This window comes from Peromyscus maniculatus, chromosome 5, assembly GCF_049852395.1.
Source record: "Peromyscus maniculatus bairdii isolate BWxNUB_F1_BW_parent chromosome 5, HU_Pman_BW_mat_3.1, whole genome shotgun sequence".
NCBI classification, from domain to species: Eukaryota; Metazoa; Chordata; class Mammalia; order Rodentia; family Cricetidae; genus Peromyscus; species Peromyscus maniculatus.
Genome location: NC_134856.1, coordinates 117,520,328 through 117,540,288, shown reverse-complemented (window position 1 = coordinate 117,540,288; position 19,961 = coordinate 117,520,328). Strand labels below are relative to the sequence as shown.

Below are 19,961 nucleotides of genomic sequence, written 5' to 3'. Positions count from 1 at the left end.
CACATGTTTGAGTAACAGAGAGGAAGGACACACAGAACCTCAGGATGATACCAAGAGCACAAGCAGGGAATTTGACGCTCATAATCACTTTTGGGAAAAGTGACATGAGGAATATTCTTTTGAACTAACTACATAAAAATTTCCACCAAAAGTGATTGAAACTGTGTAGCATACGTTTACCAGATGCAGAGCAGCTCAGCAGTTTCTACAAGTTGGCACTAGGGAAAGCAGAGATGCACCACCCTCCTTTCCACGTACCTTGCCCCATACCTCAATTCCATATGGCTGACTATCTTTCGTGGGAAAGAAACAATCATAAATATATGTCCCTCCCCTGAGTTCTATGAGCCACTCTTGCAAATTTACCAAAATCCCAGGAAGGGAATCAGAGCAACCCTAAATTTATTGGCAGTTGTCAGAAGCACAGTGGATGACCTACCTCTTACTCTTGGCACCTGAAGTGAGGACGGTCGAGTGGGATTGAGCCCCTAACCTGTGGGGTCTGATGCTTTCTTCAGGTAGCTAATGTGAAAATTGAATTATAGGATGAGTATTTGTGACTCACTGGAGAATTTTTTGGTGGGTGGAGAAAAAAAATCTCACACTTCTGGTCCCAGAAGTTTTGTGTGACTCTGTTAGAGTAGAAATAATAATTCAAAAAATGTCCAAAGGCAATCAAATATCTCACTTAGGAGGGCTATTTTAACATAGATGAAAATAAAACAGACAGTAATAGTGAGTGCCTAGGCTGTGGATAGAGGTCATATATAAATGAATAGGTGATATTGTATTGATATTGAAATTATGAACATAAACTAGTGTTTTTATAACAATAGCATTTTTACAAAGACTGCCCATATACAAAAATGGAGATGTGTGCATGTGTAGACTAGAACACCACTGTAATCTCAGAATATTTCTCCACAATAAAAAAAAAGATTTATCAGTTACAAAAGAGGAAACAGTGAATCTGAGGGTTGGCTCCACAGATAAAGGTGCCCTCTACCAAAACTGATAACCTGAGTTCAATCAGTTCAGTCTCTCCTTTCAGGGAAAGAATTGACTCCCAAAAGGTGTCCCCTGAGCTCCACACTCAAGAGAAAGAGAGGTAGAAGGACAGAGAGACGGGGTGGCGCCAGACACCAACCCAAGCTACCATCATTGCTGCAGACCATCAACATGGTTATGAGAGGTATGGAAAACACAGCTTTGGTGATCTGGGGTGATCCTAATATCACAGAATGTTAAAGAGGGAACGTGAGATGGACAACATGGAGGATCATCCTTGTACCCTCTGGTCTTGAAAAACATCTTGTACCAGGAGTTTTCTTTTGGGCCACCAACAAGCTCTCAAATCACAACGTGGACATGAAGACTTAGTTTTGAATGCTTAGCCTAGCTTAGGCTTGTTTCTGGCTGGCTCTTTTAACTTAAATTAACCTGTTTCTCTTTATCTACATTTTACCTCAGGGCTTTTTACTTTTCTTTCCTCCTGTATGTCCCACTTCCACTGTTTCTCATGTCTGGCTGCCTGGCTGCTGCCTGGCTTCTTGCTCCGGGCATGTCCCTCTTTATCTCCTCATTCTCCTTTCTTCTCTCATCCTAGATTTCTCCTCCTACTTATTCTCTCTGTCTGCCAGCCCTGCCTATCCCTCTCCTGCCTAGCTATTGGCCGTTCAGCTTTTTATTAGACCAATCAGGCAACTTAGGCAGGCAAGGTGAAACAAATGCAACACATCTTTACATAATTAAGTAAGTGCAGCATAAACAAATGCAATACATCTTTATATTAACAAAGGTAGCAGAAACAAATGTAACACACCTTTACACAGTTAAAGTAATATTCCTTAGCATAAACAAATGTAGCACAACTTTACATAGTTAAATATTCCACAATACCATCTAGGACCTGAAACACATGAGATGCTTTTTTTTTTTTAATGTTAAGCCTGTTTCACAACATTGTTGGATTAAATTGTATGTGCTTTTTCATCCATCATTGTGTATGAGGGGGGTTGCTTTAAAGCAAATGGTTTGGGAGGACTTCTCAAATTCTTGACAACAATTTTTTAGACTTTTGAGATGTTAATTTATTTCTACATGTAAAATATCTGAAAAGTACCCAGTATATGACAGCAATTATTTTTTTCTTTTTTCACTTTTTTATTTATTCTTCTCTCATATATTACATCTGACTGCAGTTTTTCTCTGTGTTCCCAGTCCCTCCCCACCCCCCAGATCCACTCTTCCTCCTTTTGCTTCAGAAGAGGGCAGGCCTTCCAGAGATATCAACCAAACATGGCATATCAAGTTATAATAATCCTAGGCACATCCCCTCATATTCAGGCTGGATGAGGCAACCCAGTGGGAGGAAAGGGTCCCAGAAACAGGCAAAAGAGTCAGAGACACTCCTTACTCTCACTGTTGGTGGTCCCACAAGAAAACCAAGCTACACAGACAGAACCTATACGCAGAGAATCTAGGAGAGTTCCATACAGACTCCCTGATTGTCAGTTCAGCCTCTGTGAGACCGTAAGAGTCCTGCTTAGTTGATTCTATGGTCCATTTTCTTGTGGTGCCCTTGACTCATCTTCTCAGGATACCCAGAGCTTTGCCTAATGTCTAACGTGGGTCTCTGCATCTGCTCCCATCAGTTGCTGGATGAAGCCTCTCTGATAACAGTTATGTTAAACTCTGGTCTACAAGTATAGCAGAATATCATTAGAAATAATTTCATTGGCTTTTTTTCTGCCTGTCATGTTTGATTCTATCCTATGTCTCTGGGCTATCCAGACAGCAATTATTCATATATTTTTAACATAATTTTTATTGATTCTTTGGGAATTTTACACCATGCACCCTAATCCCACTCATTTCCCAGTCCCTCCATATCTGTCCTTCACCCTTGTAGTGTCCCCCCCAAAGAAAATTTAAAACTAAATAGAAATTAAAATTAAATTTAAAACACAAAAACAAAAACAACAACAACAAATCAAAACAAAAACAGACAAACAACAACAAAAAAACCCCACTTCTCTCCTCTATCTTTCCCACCTCTCCATCATCTCTTCCTTCATATTAGTGGCATTGGGTGCTATGTATGGTGTGTCATGTAGTAGACCCTTCTGTCCACACAGCTTTACTTACAAATGTTCATTGTGTAATGAGTTGTTGATCAGGTCCAAAGCCTCTGGATTCAGGTATACCATCAATACTGGACCCTCTAGGATATCCTGCTGCTGCTCCAAGTCTTGGAGATTGTGTGGCTGTTGTTCTACCGAACCAGTCCCTTTGAGCACTCCAGCAGGTCATAGATTGGGTAGATGCTGGGGTGTGCCAACTCAAAGCCCTGGATGTGTGCCTGGGAAGTAGCTGAGTTGGTCAGTCCAGGCTGCTGGTATCACCCCCCTCAGACATGGGTGGGACCACCTTTCTCAAGTGCAGGGGCCAGCTCTCCTGTGAAAAGCAGGGCCAGCTCTGCCAGGGCCAATGAGGGCCAGAGCCAGCTCAGCACATCCCTCGGCTTCAACACGCATGGTTCACATGGGCCCCTGTGTTAACATGGGTAACGGCAGCTGTGTGGTCCCCAAACTCCAATATGGCCTCAGGTGGCAGCCCAGACCCTAAGCATCTGCATGACCTTCAATAGTAACAGGAGCCATGGACATAAACACAGAGCCTGGCTGTAGTAAAGCCACTGACCCAGACATGGTCCTCAGCTGCCATTTGGGCCTGGACATCACCACAGCACCAGGTTGCAGTACAGGCCACTTAGATCTGTGCGGCCCCAGTGGCAGCATGATCCTGGGATACTAACATGGCTACAGGTGGTAGCCCAGACCCCAGGCATCTGCACAGCCTTTGGTGGTAACAGGAGCCATGAATACCAATCAACACTGGCTGTGGTAGGGCCACAGACCTAGACTTCACACACACAACACCTTGGGCCTGGATGACACTACGGCCCCTGATGGCAGCATGGGCCATCCAGATAGGCATGGCCCCAGCTGCAATGGAGCCCTCAGACACCAACCTGGCCCCAATTAGAGTGTGGCCCTCGGACACCAACTTGGCCACAGGTGGTGGCCCAGTTCTGGGGCATCCATGTGGCCTTTGGGGGCAACACAGGCCATGGACACCAACGCAGACCCTGGCTGCTGTAGGACCACAGACACAGACATGACCCTAAGCTGCAGCTAAGGTCCAGAAGTTACCATGGCCCCAGGTAACGCAAAGGCCACTCAGATATGAATGGCCTCAGCAGCAACATGGCCCTCAGATACCAACATGTATCTGAGCTTCAGGTATCGGAGCAGGCTCTGGGCATCTGCATGACTTTTGGTGGTAATAGGAACCATAGATCAACACAGATCCTGGCTGTGGTAGGGCCATCTACCCAGACATGACTCTTGGCAGCGGCTTGGCCTGGATGTCAACATGGCCCTGGATGGCAGCTCAGATCACTAGATCAGCATGGCCCTACCAGCAGCATGGCCCTCAAACACTAACATGGCCTCAGGTTTCGTCCCAGACCCCGAGCATCTGCACAGCCTTCAGTGTGCCAAGCCACTGACTTCAACACAGACTCCAGCAGCAGGAGGGTCATGGGCGTAGCCTTCACCATGGCACCGGGCAGCAAACAGGCCACCCACATCAGCCAGTTCTCACTGCCTTTACCTCTTCATATCTGCCTCTCTCCATAGCACATGAGCCGTCTTCTCTCTCTCTCTCTCTCCCATTTCTCCACCATAAATTCACTCACCATTATGGCACACATCTACCCAAAGACACAAGGCATAAGGCAGGACTGTGGGTGTCGTCTACCTGTCCAGGACTAGTGGCACCAGGCAGGCCTATGGGTGTCCTCCAGCCGCCCAGGCCTAGTCTATTTTTATATATTAATCCTTTGAGAATTTCATATAATGCATTTTGATCGTATTCATCTCTTTCCCCTCAACTCCACCCAGACATCTTTTCCACACCCACCCAATTTTTGTCTTCAGAAAGAAAGGAAGGAAGAAGGAAGAAAGGAAGGAAGAAGGGAGGGAGAGAAGAAGGGAGGAAGGAAGGGAAGGAGGGAGGAAGGGAGAGAGGAAGGAAGGAAGAAGGGAGGGAGGGAAGAAAGGAGGGAGGGAGGGAGGGAGGGAGGGAAGGAGGGAGGGGACCCATCAAGTCCAATTGGTACTGCCTGTATACTTGGATATGGGACCATCCACTGGAGTGCGATTGACCCACCAAGGGCCTCATTCTTAAGGAGAACTGACTCACCCTCTGTTGGACATCAAGTACCAATAGCTTCATAGCTACAGGTGAGATGTCCTACCCTACTTCTGTCTCCAAGCTGGGTTTGGTCTGGCTTGAGCTTGTGCAAGCCTTGTGTGCGCTCTCACAACCACTGTGAGTTGATATGTGCAACTGCCCTGTTGTGTCTGTAGTCATCCACTGCTCTTCTCTCTTACACTCTTCCTTATAAGGATCCGTGAGCTTTGGGAGGAGAGTGTATAATATAGATCTCACACATAGGCCTGAGCATTCCAATCTGATATTCTATGCATCCTGACCAGCTGCGGGTCTCTTGTGTTAATCTCCATCTTGATATCAATTTTTGTGATTGTAATTTGCTTTTTTCATTTTCTTTAAGGTGCTATTGAACAAAAGTCTTCCATTTATTATAATCAGATCAATATTTTTCAGTTCACAGTTTTTAATGTTTTTTAAGGCCTAATCTTCGTCTAGCTGAGTGTGGTTGTGCATGCCTATAATCTTAGTGCTCAGGGAGGTAAGGCAGGAAAATAGCACATTCAGGACAAATCTGCATAGTAAGTTCCAGGTCAGCTTGGACTAAATATCAAGATCCTGTCTCAAAACAACAAAGCAACAAACAAAAACCCTTCATCTTATATGGCAATTTGTACTTCAAAGTTTTTGCATAGTTAAGTCTCTATATTAGTCTATTTACATTACTGTAACAAAACAGGATGTTTCTTCTTACAAGCAGAGACTGAATATGGAACAGGTTACCAATGGCAAGGGACAGGGAATTGTGTGTGTGTGTGTGTGTGTGTGTGTGTGTGTGTGTGTGTGTGTGTGTGTGTGTGTGTTGAGCATATGGTATGTGGTGTATATGTAGATAGAGAGATATGGATATAGATATAGAGTCCTCTAGTTGGTCTCTCTATGAAGCTAGCAGTATTCATTCATGGATCACCATGATGATTTTACCAGATCCCAATCACTTCCCAAAGGCCCAGTCTCTAAACACCATAATTTCTACTACTCTCTTAATACCTCATTACAGTGATTAAATTTCAATACAGGAACCATTGAGGGACACACTAACTTTATGAAAACTGTAACAAAGGCTTTAATCACCTAGAATTGATTTTTTATTTTTATTAATTTATTTTGAAATAACTTCAAACATTAAAGAAAATAATGCCAGGGGAAAGCAGAACTCAAGTCCCCTTTCATTTCCTTGACATATTACTGTGTTTTTACCATGCTATTTATTTGCCTGTATTCCAGCTGTTCTTTTCTATGGCCCCTAACACTCTAGGAAACCACCACCCAAGCACACCCTTTTCTGTAGTCCACACACAAGTCTCCAATCAAAATCAGCACTCACCAAACCTTGTGTCACTCATGGGCCTCATTCAAGTTTTCAACAGTGCCAGCAACATCTTCTTCTGATCTAGGGATCACACATGGGAATACAAATCACACTCAATCCCTACTGCTCTTCCAGCTGGTCCAGTGTGGAGAGATGTTCACACTGTCCCACACCATGCAGATGTCACCATGCAGATCAGATGCTCACCTCATCACACACACAGGAGCTCTACACAGCCTTGCCTTGTGAGTCATTCTCTACGTACATTCCACAACAATGCTTACTTTTAAGAGGAGAGCATTTACCTCCAGAATCCAAATGTATGCATTAAAACCAAGTTTCCTCGGTCGGCCATATGTTTCAAGTGTAAAGGTTACATCTAATTTTGGCAACTTTCATGACCTACAGTGGAAAGCCACCTTACTAAGGAGTAAACACGAGGGTGGAAAGCCGCCTAGCAGGATATCTCTCTCTCTCTCTCTCTCTCTCTCTCTCTCTCTCTCTCTCTCTCTCTCTCTCATTAAAGTTTTTTCTTTCACATACAAGACAGTGGTTTTGTTTTACAGATGTAGTCATTGTACTTTGCTCATATTCATTCACCCCACTATTAACCCTTCTTGTCCCTATTCACTGACTCACCTCTTTTTTTCTGTACATAGACCCCCCTTCTGCTTTAATCACACACACACACACACACACACACACACACACACACACACACACACACCTTTTTCCCTTCCCACCTTACATGGAGTTATATTGAGACCTCAAATGAAATAATACCATACACAAATTCACTTTCCTCCTAGTTTAAATATGGTATAGTTATTTCAATGAAAAGAGCTAGCAGTACACATTTATAATCATACTTTGATTAAAGGTTTTAGTTGAAGGTTAAAAACAATGACAGATTGAATTTAGGGAGATGTATTGCTAGGTCAATCCATTCTAGTACAGCATTGGCTTTTCTTTCTTTATTTTTTTTCCTGGCCTAGAAGACAGAGATAGGATCTCCCACTGGCCCTGGCAACTGCTCTTGCAGACAATTTCAAGGGGATGTGTCTTGAGATGGCTGCTTCTGGGAAGTCCATGAATGACTGATTAGTACAGGAAGCTGGGAAATCAACTCAGAAACTGTTCAGCCAAACTGGAGTGGCCCAGCCTGAACTGAGAAAGAACCTGGATGCTTTAAGGAAAAGGAATTCTGTCTGCCTGTCACTTATGCACACCTACTTTAGGTGTTCCCTGTCTAACCTGCAGACCCTAACAGCAACAGGGGCTTTCCTCTCCTTCTTCTTCTTCTTCTTCTTCTTCTTCTTCTTCTTCTTCTTCTTCTTCTTCTTCTTCTTCTTCTTCTTCTTCTTCTTCTTCTTCTTCTTCTTCTTCTTCTTCCCTTCCTCTTCCTCTTCTCCTCCTCTTTCTCCTCCTCCTCCTTCTTCTCTTCTTCTTCCTCCCCCTTCTCCTCCTCCCCCTTCTCCTCCTCCTCCTTCTTCCTGAACTGTGCTTGTTTCTCTAACTTGTAGGGAAATTACTAGTTTTTTGAAGAAAAAAAAAGCTCTGCCTCTGCTGACCTGTGCCAGGCATTCCTGCATGGACCTTATGCTCTGGTGTTATGTGCATCCCCACTTCCAGGCATGTCCACACTATTCTAGAAAAGCTCTGGTTCACAAAAAGTCAAAGCTGAAAATCCTTTGGAGATTAAATCATAGGCACATCCTCTTTGTTTTCAGATTGGGAGAATGCAACCTCAAACCTTCTAGGGACACCCACGGTTACTTGGAGGCCAGGCCTATATCTGCCCTCCTACATGGCCATCTTTGACTTTAAATAGGACGTGGATGGGCTTTACAAATTAATAAAAGAGGAAATGTCCTCCAATCCAGCCCCAACCATGGATCTCCGTCACCAATGCACATGATTTGCCATCCTGGTTTTTGTTACCCTTCAATTCAGGAAGTGGGAAAAAACAAAGCCTGCCTGGGCCTAGACTGCAGAAAGACCTGTGTGATTTAAAAGGTTAGAAATTTCAAAAAAAACGAAAACATCGTTAGTATCTGCTTTCAATTATTTATCCCCCGGATTATTTATGGGCAGCACCTCTGCCAGCCTCTCACTTCGCTTTAGCAGAGGGGGCCAGTGTATAAAGGAAAGGGCCAGCAGGGGACCTAGAGGTGGCTCAGCACAGCAGGTCCCGAATCTACGCATGGACGCATATGCGGAACTGCGGAGGCCTGCCCTCGCATAGAGGCTTCACAGGGCTTTATTTAGTCTTTCAATTCACCCTCCTCACTCAAACCCTAAAGCCTCAAGTTCCAAGTGAGAAAGGATGTATTGAGTAGGATCCCAGGGCACCCACAGAAAATGTTCTAGAAGGTCCCGATGAGTGAGCAGGAGGAAGGCAAGGACGTTGAGGGCACGAAATGTAAATCCACCCGGTTCCCGGGCTCTGAAACTATGGAGCGGAGAGGAGAAGACTCGACTCAGAGCCACGGACGGGGGTGGAAGAGGGGGAAGCCGGGCGGCCCCGCGCGTGGAACCCTGAAGGGACCAGGGATACGGGGGCGGGCTTCCAACCTTGAGGTCCCGCCCCTGGCCAGCCCCTGCTCTACCATTGGAGGGTGTCGGGGGAGGGTCCGAGGGACGCCCCCCTCTCGCCACCCGTTCTCGCCCCGCCTCCTTCCCGCCCACCTTTTCTGCTTTTCTGGGAGCCTCTGAACACTGGAACAGGAAACCCCCGGCGCTGCCACTGGGACCCTGGAAAGTGCGCCCCCGCCGCCCCGCCCACCCACTGGTGACATCACCACTGGGCGGGGTACGTGGCTCCGCCCCCAGAGCGGAGGCGGACTGCCTAAGGGGTCTGTGGTTCTGTCCCGTTGCCGGCCTGGGTCCCCTTGGTGGGCGCACTTCTTGTTACACCGTGCGGCAGTCAGGACCCCCGCGATTCTCCTCAGTTCCTCCACAACCAGTCACCTGACTCCAATTTTGCATCTTTCTGTCCCTTTCTCAGTCTGTGTGTCCAGATGGCTGTGTGGGCTCCCAGTGCAGGGGCCTGGAGAAGCAACTACAAGGGACTCCTGACCTCCCTAATCCCTTTGCATTTCTGCTACTAACTTGATAGCCTAACGCGGTCACCCTGCAGTCTTGCAAAATATGAAGGTTTTTTTTTTTTTCATTTTCTCCTAATTTTCGTTTATCTCTTCAATTGGCTTAAGTAATAAAGTTAGCCAGTGCGGCCTTGGACATTTGATCAAAGACGTTAGAATTCAGGCTGGGGAAGAGGGTGTGGTGCATTGCAGAAAAAGGAGAGAAAACCAAAACTTAATTGCGTTTAGGAAATAGCCCTGATTATTTTTTCATTTTACACGATCCACTTCAGGACCTTGCACAAACGCAGCTGAAGAGACATTTCATTGCTGCACAGTATGTGCTGGATCATCAAAAAACAGCGCAGGTGTGTGGGGGTCCGGCTGTGCGTGTGTGTACGTGGTGGACGTGGGCGCGTGTGTGTAAACGTGTGAGTGCAGCCCAACAAATGACCCCAGGAGGCTCCCAGAAAACAGCCTGCACACTGGAGCTTGCATTGGAAATTTCCTAAAGCGCTAAGAGTTTGTAAATCACAAGAATCCGAAAATCGTCTTAGCCAAGGCTCATTGCCCGGTGCCTTCCCCACCCCCCAAAATAGCTGTCTCTGCGTCTGGTGTAGCGGCCCCTCGGGTGGGTGCAAGTCGCCAGTGGCGAGATTCACAAGAGGGCACGCGGAGTCTATTTCTGGGGCCCCAGGTGTGCACGAACCCCTGGGGCCTGGGCGTGTACGCGCGCTCGCGTGCAGTGTGTGCGGGCTGACTCGGGGGCGCTCGGCTCCGTTCCCGGGCGTGCGCGTGTGTGTGAGTGTGTGCGGGTGCTGGGGGCCGGGTGTTGTGTTCACGAGCTCCAGGCTGCGCCTAGAGCTCAGCTGAGGGGCTGGAGAAAAAGAGGATAGGCAAGTGTGGGGTCTGCAGGGCCGCGGAGGGGGGAGGGGTGCGGCGATTCGGCTTGGCTGAGTTTCCCCCCCAGGCCAGAAGCACCTGAAACCTCGCTGCAGGGTTGGAAGTGTCTAGGTTCGTTGTGGCGCCGGTGGAGGAGGGAGCAGGTTGAACAATCGAGTGGGCGCGCCAGGACTCCCCGGCTCCGGGCGGGGAGAGGAGAGGGAGCCCCGATTCTGCGCAGGGAGGGGGCGGGGCTGGGGGCCCCTGGAAAGAGGAGGCGGGGGTGGCCACCGGGATGGGAAGTGGTCACCCCACAGAGGCGAGATTTCGTTGAGATTGCACATTAATTGGAGATATCTGATTAATTCCAGAGTCTTATGACTATAAATGGCGATTCTCTACCAAGGTGTCTATATTAAAAAAAAAAAAAAATCAATCCGTGTCATCCCCCACGTCAGGCCTGCTCGTGGGCGTGAGGCTGTACTTCCTCCGCCCCCTCCTAATGGAGTGAACCATTCCCAGCTCCCCCCCCCCCAAGCCTCTCACTCTCTCGCTCTCTTTCTGTCTCTTCCTCGCTCCCTCTCTTTCTCTCCTCCCTCTGCCTTCCCAGTGCATAAAGTCTCTGTCGCTCCCGGAACTTGTTGGCAATGCCTATTTTTCAGCTTTCCCCCGCGTTCTCTAAACTAACTATTTAAAGGTCTGCGGTCGCAAATGGTTTGACTAAACGTAGGATGGGACTTAAGTTGAACGGCAGATATATTTCACTGATCCTCGCGGTGCAAATAGGTAAGTGGCCACCCGGTCCCGCATGGTAGGCGACGGGAGACTGCCAGCCCCGGAGGCGCCTAAGGGGACTTGCTGGCCGGCGTCTGCCGCTGGATTCAGAAAACCCTGCAGACACCCGGGGTCGGGGCATTAGCTGTTTGGGACTCTGGAGTCCTGGTTCGGTTTTCCTAAAGTAAGGGACTTGAAGTGTGTGCGGCAGGCTGTTTTCCAAAGGGGTTTTCTCCGTTCTTTCCAAAGCGCACATCCATTTTTGCTACCCTTTCCCAGGTTAAAGCGGGGTCGGAGCGCTCAAGGCATGGGGCCCCAATTATACTGCAAGGTACTATTTTGAGGGGTCGAAATGTGAATGCAGAAATTAGATGGCTAGGCAGCTAGGTCTGAAAAGTTTATTGCAGAAAGCAAAGATATTCCAAGGCTGCCCTCAAACTGCAGCATTTAGAACTTTGTCCTTCCCCCGCCCCTCCCCCCATATCCTAGCTGCAGCCTTTGCTCCGGGCACCGCAGACTCTGCCGAGGAGCATAGATCAGCCAAATATGCACTCATACACTTTTTCGGGCTCCCGTGTGTCTGTGACTTTACGTATTAGCATCTCTATTATTTTTATATAGGAAAGGGTTTTACGCGTTTGCAATATGTCGTTTCGTGTGTTTGTTATTTTTGTTTGCAGCGGTTTATAGAAGGACTAATTTGGTCCCCATTTTATGTTAAGGAATGTTGAGTCTCAGTTACACTGTCAAAAAGCTTTTTTAAAGTTCATATTTCTCCAACCAAAATGCAAATGTTATAAGTGCTAAAGAATCCGCTTGTCTGATGTCGGATGGGAACACTAATTAATGTAGCCGAAAAGTGAAAGTAAAGCAGCTTATTAATAGAATGGACAAGAGGGAAAAAAAATAGAAACTCTCCAATGGGTTTTCTGGAGATGGAAGGAACTGCTGTCATGTCAGGCTGTAGAATTCTTTATGGGCAAATCTTGCAGTATTTCAGGAGTGCGTTAGGGAATTTGTGTGGGACAAGAAAAGGAATGCTTAATTTTTTTTCTTCATAAGAAATGTAGAGGAATCAGTGTTCCCAGGACATTAAAATTGATTCTTTCCATCGGGGTCTATATGCATTTGACATGATTTTGAGAATTTGATTTTGGGGGATTTTTGTCATTTTGCAGAAACTGGGATTTTGCAAAGCAAGGGCTGTGTACGGGGATGTTGGCTTTTCCTTTAATTTTAGGAAATGACTTAATGCTTTGCATCTGATGATTTTGTGCCTTTGACACCAGTTCAAAGAGCTGCAACAATCCTAGGACACAGATTCCCAAGGGCAGCAAATTCTTTACGTGTTGGAAATAAGTGACTGTGGCATTTTGCAGTTAGCCTGCAAACGCTTCTAGATCAGGAAACAGTGATGGTTTTAAGACAGGGGTTTCACCTGGAGGATGTTTGGGGGCTCTGTTTTCCTTGTGGGTGAGAACAGAAAATAATGAAACAGTGATTGCAAGAGGGATGCATTTGATTAACCTCAGCCTGAAAATGACCAAAATACTGGCAGTGGAATTAAAATGTATATGTTCCCAAATGTCCACCACCACCCCCTTTTTTTTGCATCAGAGCCTCGGTCTTTATTAATTCATGGATGGAAGCGGTCCCAAATCACTGACATTTGGCAAGAAAAGTGGGGGTTGCTGCGGAGGGGCGGGGAAGTAGAGGATGGTGAGCGAATAAAGATGCGCTGAGAGGGAGTTTGGAATGAATGAAAGAGGTCCAACGAATGAATGAGCAAATGAAAACCGCACTGGATAAGGATGTTAGAGAAAACAGAGGAGCTGGGGTCGACTGCCTGGGGGTTACAGAAACCGGGTTCTGAAAGAACTGAGAACTCGACTTGCGCAGAGGCTTGCGCCTGCAACCTCTGTCCCGCGCATTGCTTCCGGCTCTCCGGTGAAAGCTAGATCTCTAGAAGCCACAATTGCGAAACACAGAAATGTTCCTGAATTCGTATTTTACACACGCTCACACACATGCGCGCTGCAGGATCTGCTCCAGCAACGCCTGGGAAAAATAAGGTGACAGGAGCATTTCCTGCTCCCAGAAAGCCCCAACACCCCTTTTAAAAATCATCATGGCATCTTTAACGACTCCGAGTTTGGGGGGTGAGGAAGGCCCCAGGGCCAGGAAGACTAGGTTGGGTTTTGTTTCCTTCCTGCAAAGGCGTGTTTGAAACATACATTATAGAGGAAGTTGTGTAGGGTTTTTTCCATCGTGACCGAGCCACATTAGAACAAAGATTCATTTATTCATAGGTCTCGATGTCAGTGTTTAAAATTTGCTTTTGTTATAGTGCCGAGGGCTTTTAAAAATAGGTGTGACGGAAGCTAGGTTTATGAAAGGTTATAAACCGGCTGAGGTGGAAGTTAACCTCGGTCCCTTCCGCAGAGCTTCCCGTTCCGGATTAGGAAGCACTAGTCCCGCCTAGCTCTTCCTGCGGCAATCTGCCTGACGCGCAGCCCGCACGGAGGCTGCGTCTGGCTGGGTCACCTTCCCCCGGGTCTGCAGTAGCCTGGCGTTCAGGGACAGGTGGCTGCGTGAGTCTGAGGATGCTGAGTGTTCCACCCCTCCGGGATGCTTCCAACAGGGATAGGTGGCAGAAGAGGCCTGTGCCCAAATCCCCCTAGAGCCGAAGGCCCATTTCCCTTCTAGGATTCCCCTTCCCCGCCCCTACAGTGGAGATTTGATCCTCTCTCTAGCCCTTAGGGTATCTCAGGTGTTTGGGGCCTTTTTGCCCTCTATTTACTGAGCCGCCAACCCGGTTCCGTTTGCCACCGGATGGGAAGAAATGGCTGTTGCGCCGTCCTAGTCCGCCTGGAACCTAGTAGCCCTTAAATTCAGCGCTTCCAGATTTGGTTGGCTTGAGTTTTCGAGCTAGGACCCCAGCGTGGCCTGGAATTTTTCCTTCTCTCCCCTGCCTCTGGCCCAGCTTCTACCTATTTCAACCCCACCCCGCTCATAGGAGCCAGAGCCCTAGGCGGCAGCCTATCTGGCGCCTAGCAGGCTGGCTGGCTGCAACCTTGAGAGGAAAGGTCTGATCTCCTGGCTGTTTCCAGGGACATTAAGGGGGAATGCAGAGGTGAGATGCGCAGAAGAAAAGGGAAAGAAATAGGGGACACACACACACAAACACACACACACACACACACACACATACACATACCAGGCTGCTGGCATTGACTGGGGTCACTGGCACAGATATCACACACACACACACACACACACACACACACACACACACACACACGAGCTACTGAGACCAATCCTCACCCCAGGTAGGTCCCTGAGCATTTAAACTGCCCTGCTTTAGAGCGGCAGGGAACTGTGCACCTAAGGGTCTCACGAACAACAGACTTCATGCTGGGCAGTCGGTCTTGTAATAAAAGCATCCCGTCGGCGTGGCTGTTGCGGTCTTCCAAAGACTTTATTCATTCATTCATTAAGCAACATTTGCTGAGCGCCTGACAAAGACCCAGACGCCCGGTGGCTGCGCTGGGGGTGTGGCGCTTGGTTCAGCCGCGCAAGCCCGGACTCCACACCTCTCTGGCCCGCCCGGCCGTTTTGACCCCCCAGCACTCTACTTCTCAGACCCCCTCTGTCACCACAAAAATGGAAGATTGCACCGCGAGACGTGACAGGGTTTTTGGTGGAGGAAGTGTTGAGAGACAAGGAGGGAGTGAGGAAAAAAAGAGTAATAAAGGAGATGAGGGAGGTGAGAAGAGGGGGCGATGAAAACAGAAAAAGAAATGGAGCTCAGTTGGGGGAGCGAGCTGGAGAAAATAAATGGACTTACCTCCCTGCCACCCATCTGCACTCACCCACGCTCCGATCCCGCCATCTGCACCAGAGGTGGGCCGAATGCAAATAGGTCATTCCTGGGCCACTTGGCTGAATTTTAAGAGAGACCACCCCAAGGGGCCACAGGGTCAGTAGCGGGGCCTGGTGGTGGCAATGCTGACTGGTGTCCCCTCCTCCCCACAGCTTACCTGGTGCAGGCCGTGAGAGCAGCGGGCAAGTGCGATGCAGTCTTTAAGGGCTTTTCAGACTGTTTGCTCAAGCTGGGCGACAGCATGGCCAACTACCCGCAGGGCCTGGACGACAAGACCAACATCAAGACCGTGTGCACGTAAGTGTCCTCTCTGACCCTGGGTTTCCCTTCTGGGGGCGCTGCTGAGGTCAGAGTTCCATGCCACTCCCCACCCCCACGCTCTGCCCCACCCCCTCCCCTCCTGTGCTCAACATTCTACTAGAGAGAATCTGTCTTTCTGCCTTCTAGCCAAGGCTGCTGACAGGCCCTCTGGCCCTGAGGCCCAGGTCCCTGGTGTAGACTCTGCACTGTCTAAGGGGACTTCATGGCCTGAGGTCGGCTAAGGGAGAGAATTCTCCCACTAACCTAAGTTTTCCAGTCTTAAGGGCCTGCGCCCAACAGGCAAAGGTGCCCAGGGCAAGTGCCATTTTAGCAATTTCTCATTCCTCAAAATCTCTGCTTTGAAATGACATCCAGTCTTCCTTCTTGTGAATGCCTACTGCTCTGAACAGTTGACTCCAGTTTAAGAAGAGTTGGGGATAATAACGAGATTTAAGAGAAGCCCCCCCCCCCCAAAGCACGCTAAGCAAGTGCGGGAAGGGACCGCGGTCTCCTTGTTTCCTAGAGAAAGCCTGAAACAATACCGTGTGTCAGTGACTTTGGGGCTTGGCAGCTTTGGCTAAGTTTGCCGCCCATCCCCAGGTTTGGAGTAGCCACCCTCCTTGCTCCTTCTCCTTCCCATTTCTGTGTGATCTCCCCAGAGGGGGGCAGCTGCGGGTCCACGGGGGCGAAGAGGCCTTCATTGCCAGGCTCAGGGGTGTTTTCTCAGTGGTGGGCTAGAAAGCCTGCATCTGGCCATAAAGGAGGTGTCCAGCAGAGCTCCACTGCAGTGGACCTCCACATCTTAGCTGCTGGAGGCCTTAGAAATGCCTTCTACTTTGTATTTGACCATTCCCACAAAATGGCCTTGCAATAAAGCTAAGGCAAGAAGCACTCTTTGTTCCCAGAAGTCAAGTGCCCATCTTCCATAGCGTTTGCATGGTTCTTCTCTTCCTAAATAGGGGAGAAGGGTATTCATTTAAGCAATGATCAAATGGAAGAGTCTATCTTGCTAAAAAAAACAAAACAAAACAAAAAACAAAAAACAAAAAAACTTTACTAAATACCTCAGCACCCACTAGGAACCCCAACAAGTAAGTGGCTGGTATCTTTCTATCATAAAGCAGAAAAAATTATTTAATTCCAAACATCTGATAAAAATGAATCTGCAAAGCAAGGCAGGTTTACATACTTCAAAACCTCCAGCATTTGCTAAGAGCATGGTATATTCCTAGCCACCTTTAATTGTTTTAGCAAGACTCAGGTCCCGGAAAACACAGACAAGAGAAGAGCTGTCCCTAAGGCTGCAGGCAGCTGGATCGGAACCTACTATGTTAATAGTACCCATTGCTCAGCAAGTGGGTGAACTGAGCTCTCCCAGCCCCAGGTGAATGTTTGCTCTTCTCCACACCCCGTATCTCAGAAGTATGCTGTCCCTATCTGGCATACCTTAAAAAGGGAGCAGTCTGTGTGTCCTTTGCTTTCCAGGTGCAGTTGCTTCAGCGTTCTGCAGGGGAGTTGTCCCTTGGGCCCTGCAGTGTCTGTAAATCTTGGTATTTATTACCAATTGTGGAGCCCTAATAACTCAGAGAAAGGAGGAAGTCCTTAGAAGGTGGGCCTAAGTTCCAAGAACCCCCAACAAGCATTGACATACAAACCTGGCTTCTGTGAGCCAGAAGCCAGGTTTGAAGTGGAAGTGAAGGTTAAATTTGCCTTCAACAAGCTTACAGTCCCGATGCGCGAACAGAAAGGAAAGAGCTGAGAAAAAAAAAAATGCACCCACTCTGCTAAGAGTAACTGCTGACCCTGAGCTCTAGATCTGGGAGCAGTGGGAGCTAGACGTGCAGATCGACCCACCTCTGAAAGGAGACAGAGCCTTAGGAATCGATCACGGCTTGGGATTATATTTAGTTTCGGGATCTATTTTGGGTTTCCACAAGAAAGGGGGACAAATTTAAAAAAAAAAAAAAAAAGGTTGGATGAAGATTGTGGGGGCGGGGCTGAAGCTGAGAGGGAGAAGAGGAAGAGGCTGAGTTAACTGAGAACTGTCCCGAGGTGGGGGGCGTCCGGAGCCCGGTCCGGGAGGGAACAACATAGGTGTCCATCAAGCCCACTCTAAAGAAGTGGGCACTACAACCTGGAGGTGGTAGGTCATAAACTCCGGGTATTCAAACCTATGAAAAATGCTAGGGAGAAGGTTAGAGGAAGAATCCACCTCGCAGACCTGGAGCCACAGAGGTTTGCAAGAGCTGGAGAAGGCTCCACAGTCTACTCAGGTGCTCAGGCACTTAATACTTACCGACCTGGAAATGGAGAGAAGAGCTGGCGGGGGTCCGCAGATGCCTTTTGGAGGACCGGACTGTAGAAAGGCAGGATGACCTCGGAGGACCAAAGCAAGCGGGAAGCGCGGAAAGGAAAAGAGGGGGGGGGGGAAAGAAAGGGGATATGAGGAAAAACTGGAAACAAAAGGAAGGTGTGGGGGCTGGATGGAGAGAAAGAAGGAGGGCGAAGGCGAAAGGACCGCGGCGAGGAGAGGAGAGAAACAGAAGGGGCGAGGGGGAGGAGAATGTGAGAAGCCAGGAGGGGAGGGCCTGGCTCAGAGCAAGTCACCCATCTTGCGAGCTAAGAGGCATTAATGGGCCGCAGCTTGCAAGGCTTAGTGCTGTTTTCTTAGCTTTCCCGGAGGAGGGTGAGCAATCTGTTTGCGCAGGCTGTGGTGCCAGTGCCACGCAGCGGGTGCGACCCCGCTCCTGGCTGTCAGGTCCCCTCTTGGCACCGGACTAGGGAAATCAGACAGGGAAAGGAGAGGCCTACACTCTGGGACCCGGTGTTTAGGATGAGCCAAAGATCTGGCCGGTCGTTACCCAGTGCGGAACAGGTCTGGGAAAGGGGAGGCGGGCGGGGAAGAGGCGCTCTGGGAGGTTGGCCAGGGCGCAGTCACCGGGAGCGCAGCTCTGGGGCCCTCCCGCGCCCAAAGTGATCCTGCTTCTTCTGTTTTGTTCTGTTCCTCGCCAGATACTGGGAGGATTTCCACAGCTGCACGGTCACAGCTCTTACGGATTGCCAGGAAGGGGCGAAAGATATGTGGGATAAACTGAGAAAAGAATCGAAAAACCTCAACATCCAAGGCAGCTTATTCGAACTCTGCGGCAGCGGCAACGGGGCGGCGGGGTCCCTGCTCCCGGCGCTTCCTGTGCTCCTGGTGTCTCTCTCGGCAGCTTTAGCGACCTGGCTTTCCTTCTGAGCGCGGGACCAGGTTCCCCCACCCCCACCCCCGGCGCACCCACCCACACTCACTCCATGCTCCCGGAAATCGAGAGGAAGAGCCATCCGTTCTCTGAGGACCTTGTGATTCTCTGTGATGTTGAAAACACTCATATGGGATTGTGGGAAATCCTGTTTCTCTTTTTTATTTCGTTTGATTCCTTGTATTTTATTTGCCAAGTGTTACCGATCAGTGAGCGAGCAAGCACAGCCAAAACCGGACCTCAGCTTTAGTCCGTCTTCACACACACACAAGAAAACGGCAAACTCACCCCCATTTTTAAATTTTTTTATTTTTTTGGCAAAAGAATCTCAGGAATGGCCCTGGGCCACCTACTATATTAATCATGTTGATAACATGAAAAATGATGGGCTCCTCCTAATAGGAAAGCGAGGAGAGGAGAAGGCCAGGGGAATGAATTCAAGAGTGGTGTCCACGTGGGAAGCATCTGGTGAATACTCACACTCACGTCTTTCTTCCACAGTACCTTGTTTTGATCATTTCCACTGCACATTTCTCCTCCAGGAAAGCGAAAACACACAGTGTGGGCTTTGCATTTTAAGGATAAGAGAGAGATAAAAACAGGCTGGGTGTAGTGGGAAAGGTGGTCAGAGGAAATGCTATGGTCACTGAGGGGCTGGCTTCACCTGCTATTGTCGATGCATCTTTCAGGTCCACTGCCTTTATTTTCCCTCCTCTCTCTTGTTTTAGCTGTCACACATACAGTAATACCTGAATACCCAACGGTATAGATCACAAGGGGGTAATCAACGTTAAATCTAAAATATAGTTAAAAAAAGATTTTGACATAAAAGAGCCTTGATTTTAAAAAAAGAGAGAGATGTAATTTAAAAAGTTTATTATAAATTAAATTCAGCAAAAATTTGCTACAAAGTATAGAGAAGTATAAAATAAAAGTTATTGTTTGAAATGGGGGTGTCATTTTTTTTTTCCTCCGCCGAGTTCCCAGAATACCTAGAGGAACGCACACGGGAGCCAGGCGATTGTTCACCAAATGTCTGGATGACCCGCCTTCTTCATGGGAACCCTCATCAGTTAAGACGCTTGGCTATGTCTCTCAGATTCGGCTTATATTTGAAGAAAAAAAGGGGGGGGGTCGTTTTCAATTTCATTAGAGAACAGAGGCCTTCACTAAGTGTGCACTAG

The 19,961-nt window shown here is 48.2% G+C and overlaps 1 protein-coding gene across 2 annotated transcripts; it reads left to right on the top strand.

The window, feature by feature from the left end:
* Positions 1 to 11,109: 11,109 nt before the first annotated feature.
* Positions 11,110 to 19,724, top strand: Nrn1 (neuritin 1). Of its 2 annotated transcripts, none has more exons than XM_006972772.4 (3): positions 11,110 to 11,361; positions 15,385 to 15,529; positions 18,545 to 19,723. In XM_006972772.4, exons 1-3 carry the CDS (start codon positions 11,307 to 11,309, stop codon positions 18,771 to 18,773), a joined length of 429 nt encoding a protein of 142 aa, XP_006972834.1. In that variant the 5' UTR covers positions 11,110 to 11,306; the 3' UTR covers positions 18,774 to 19,723. The 2 variants fall into 2 exon arrangements, with proteins under 2 accessions (XP_006972834.1, XP_042134298.1); XM_042278364.2 differs by lacking the exon at positions 11,110 to 11,361 and adding an exon at positions 14,894 to 15,115 and having other exon boundaries at positions 18,545 to 19,724.
* Positions 19,725 to 19,961: the final 237 nt, after the last annotated feature.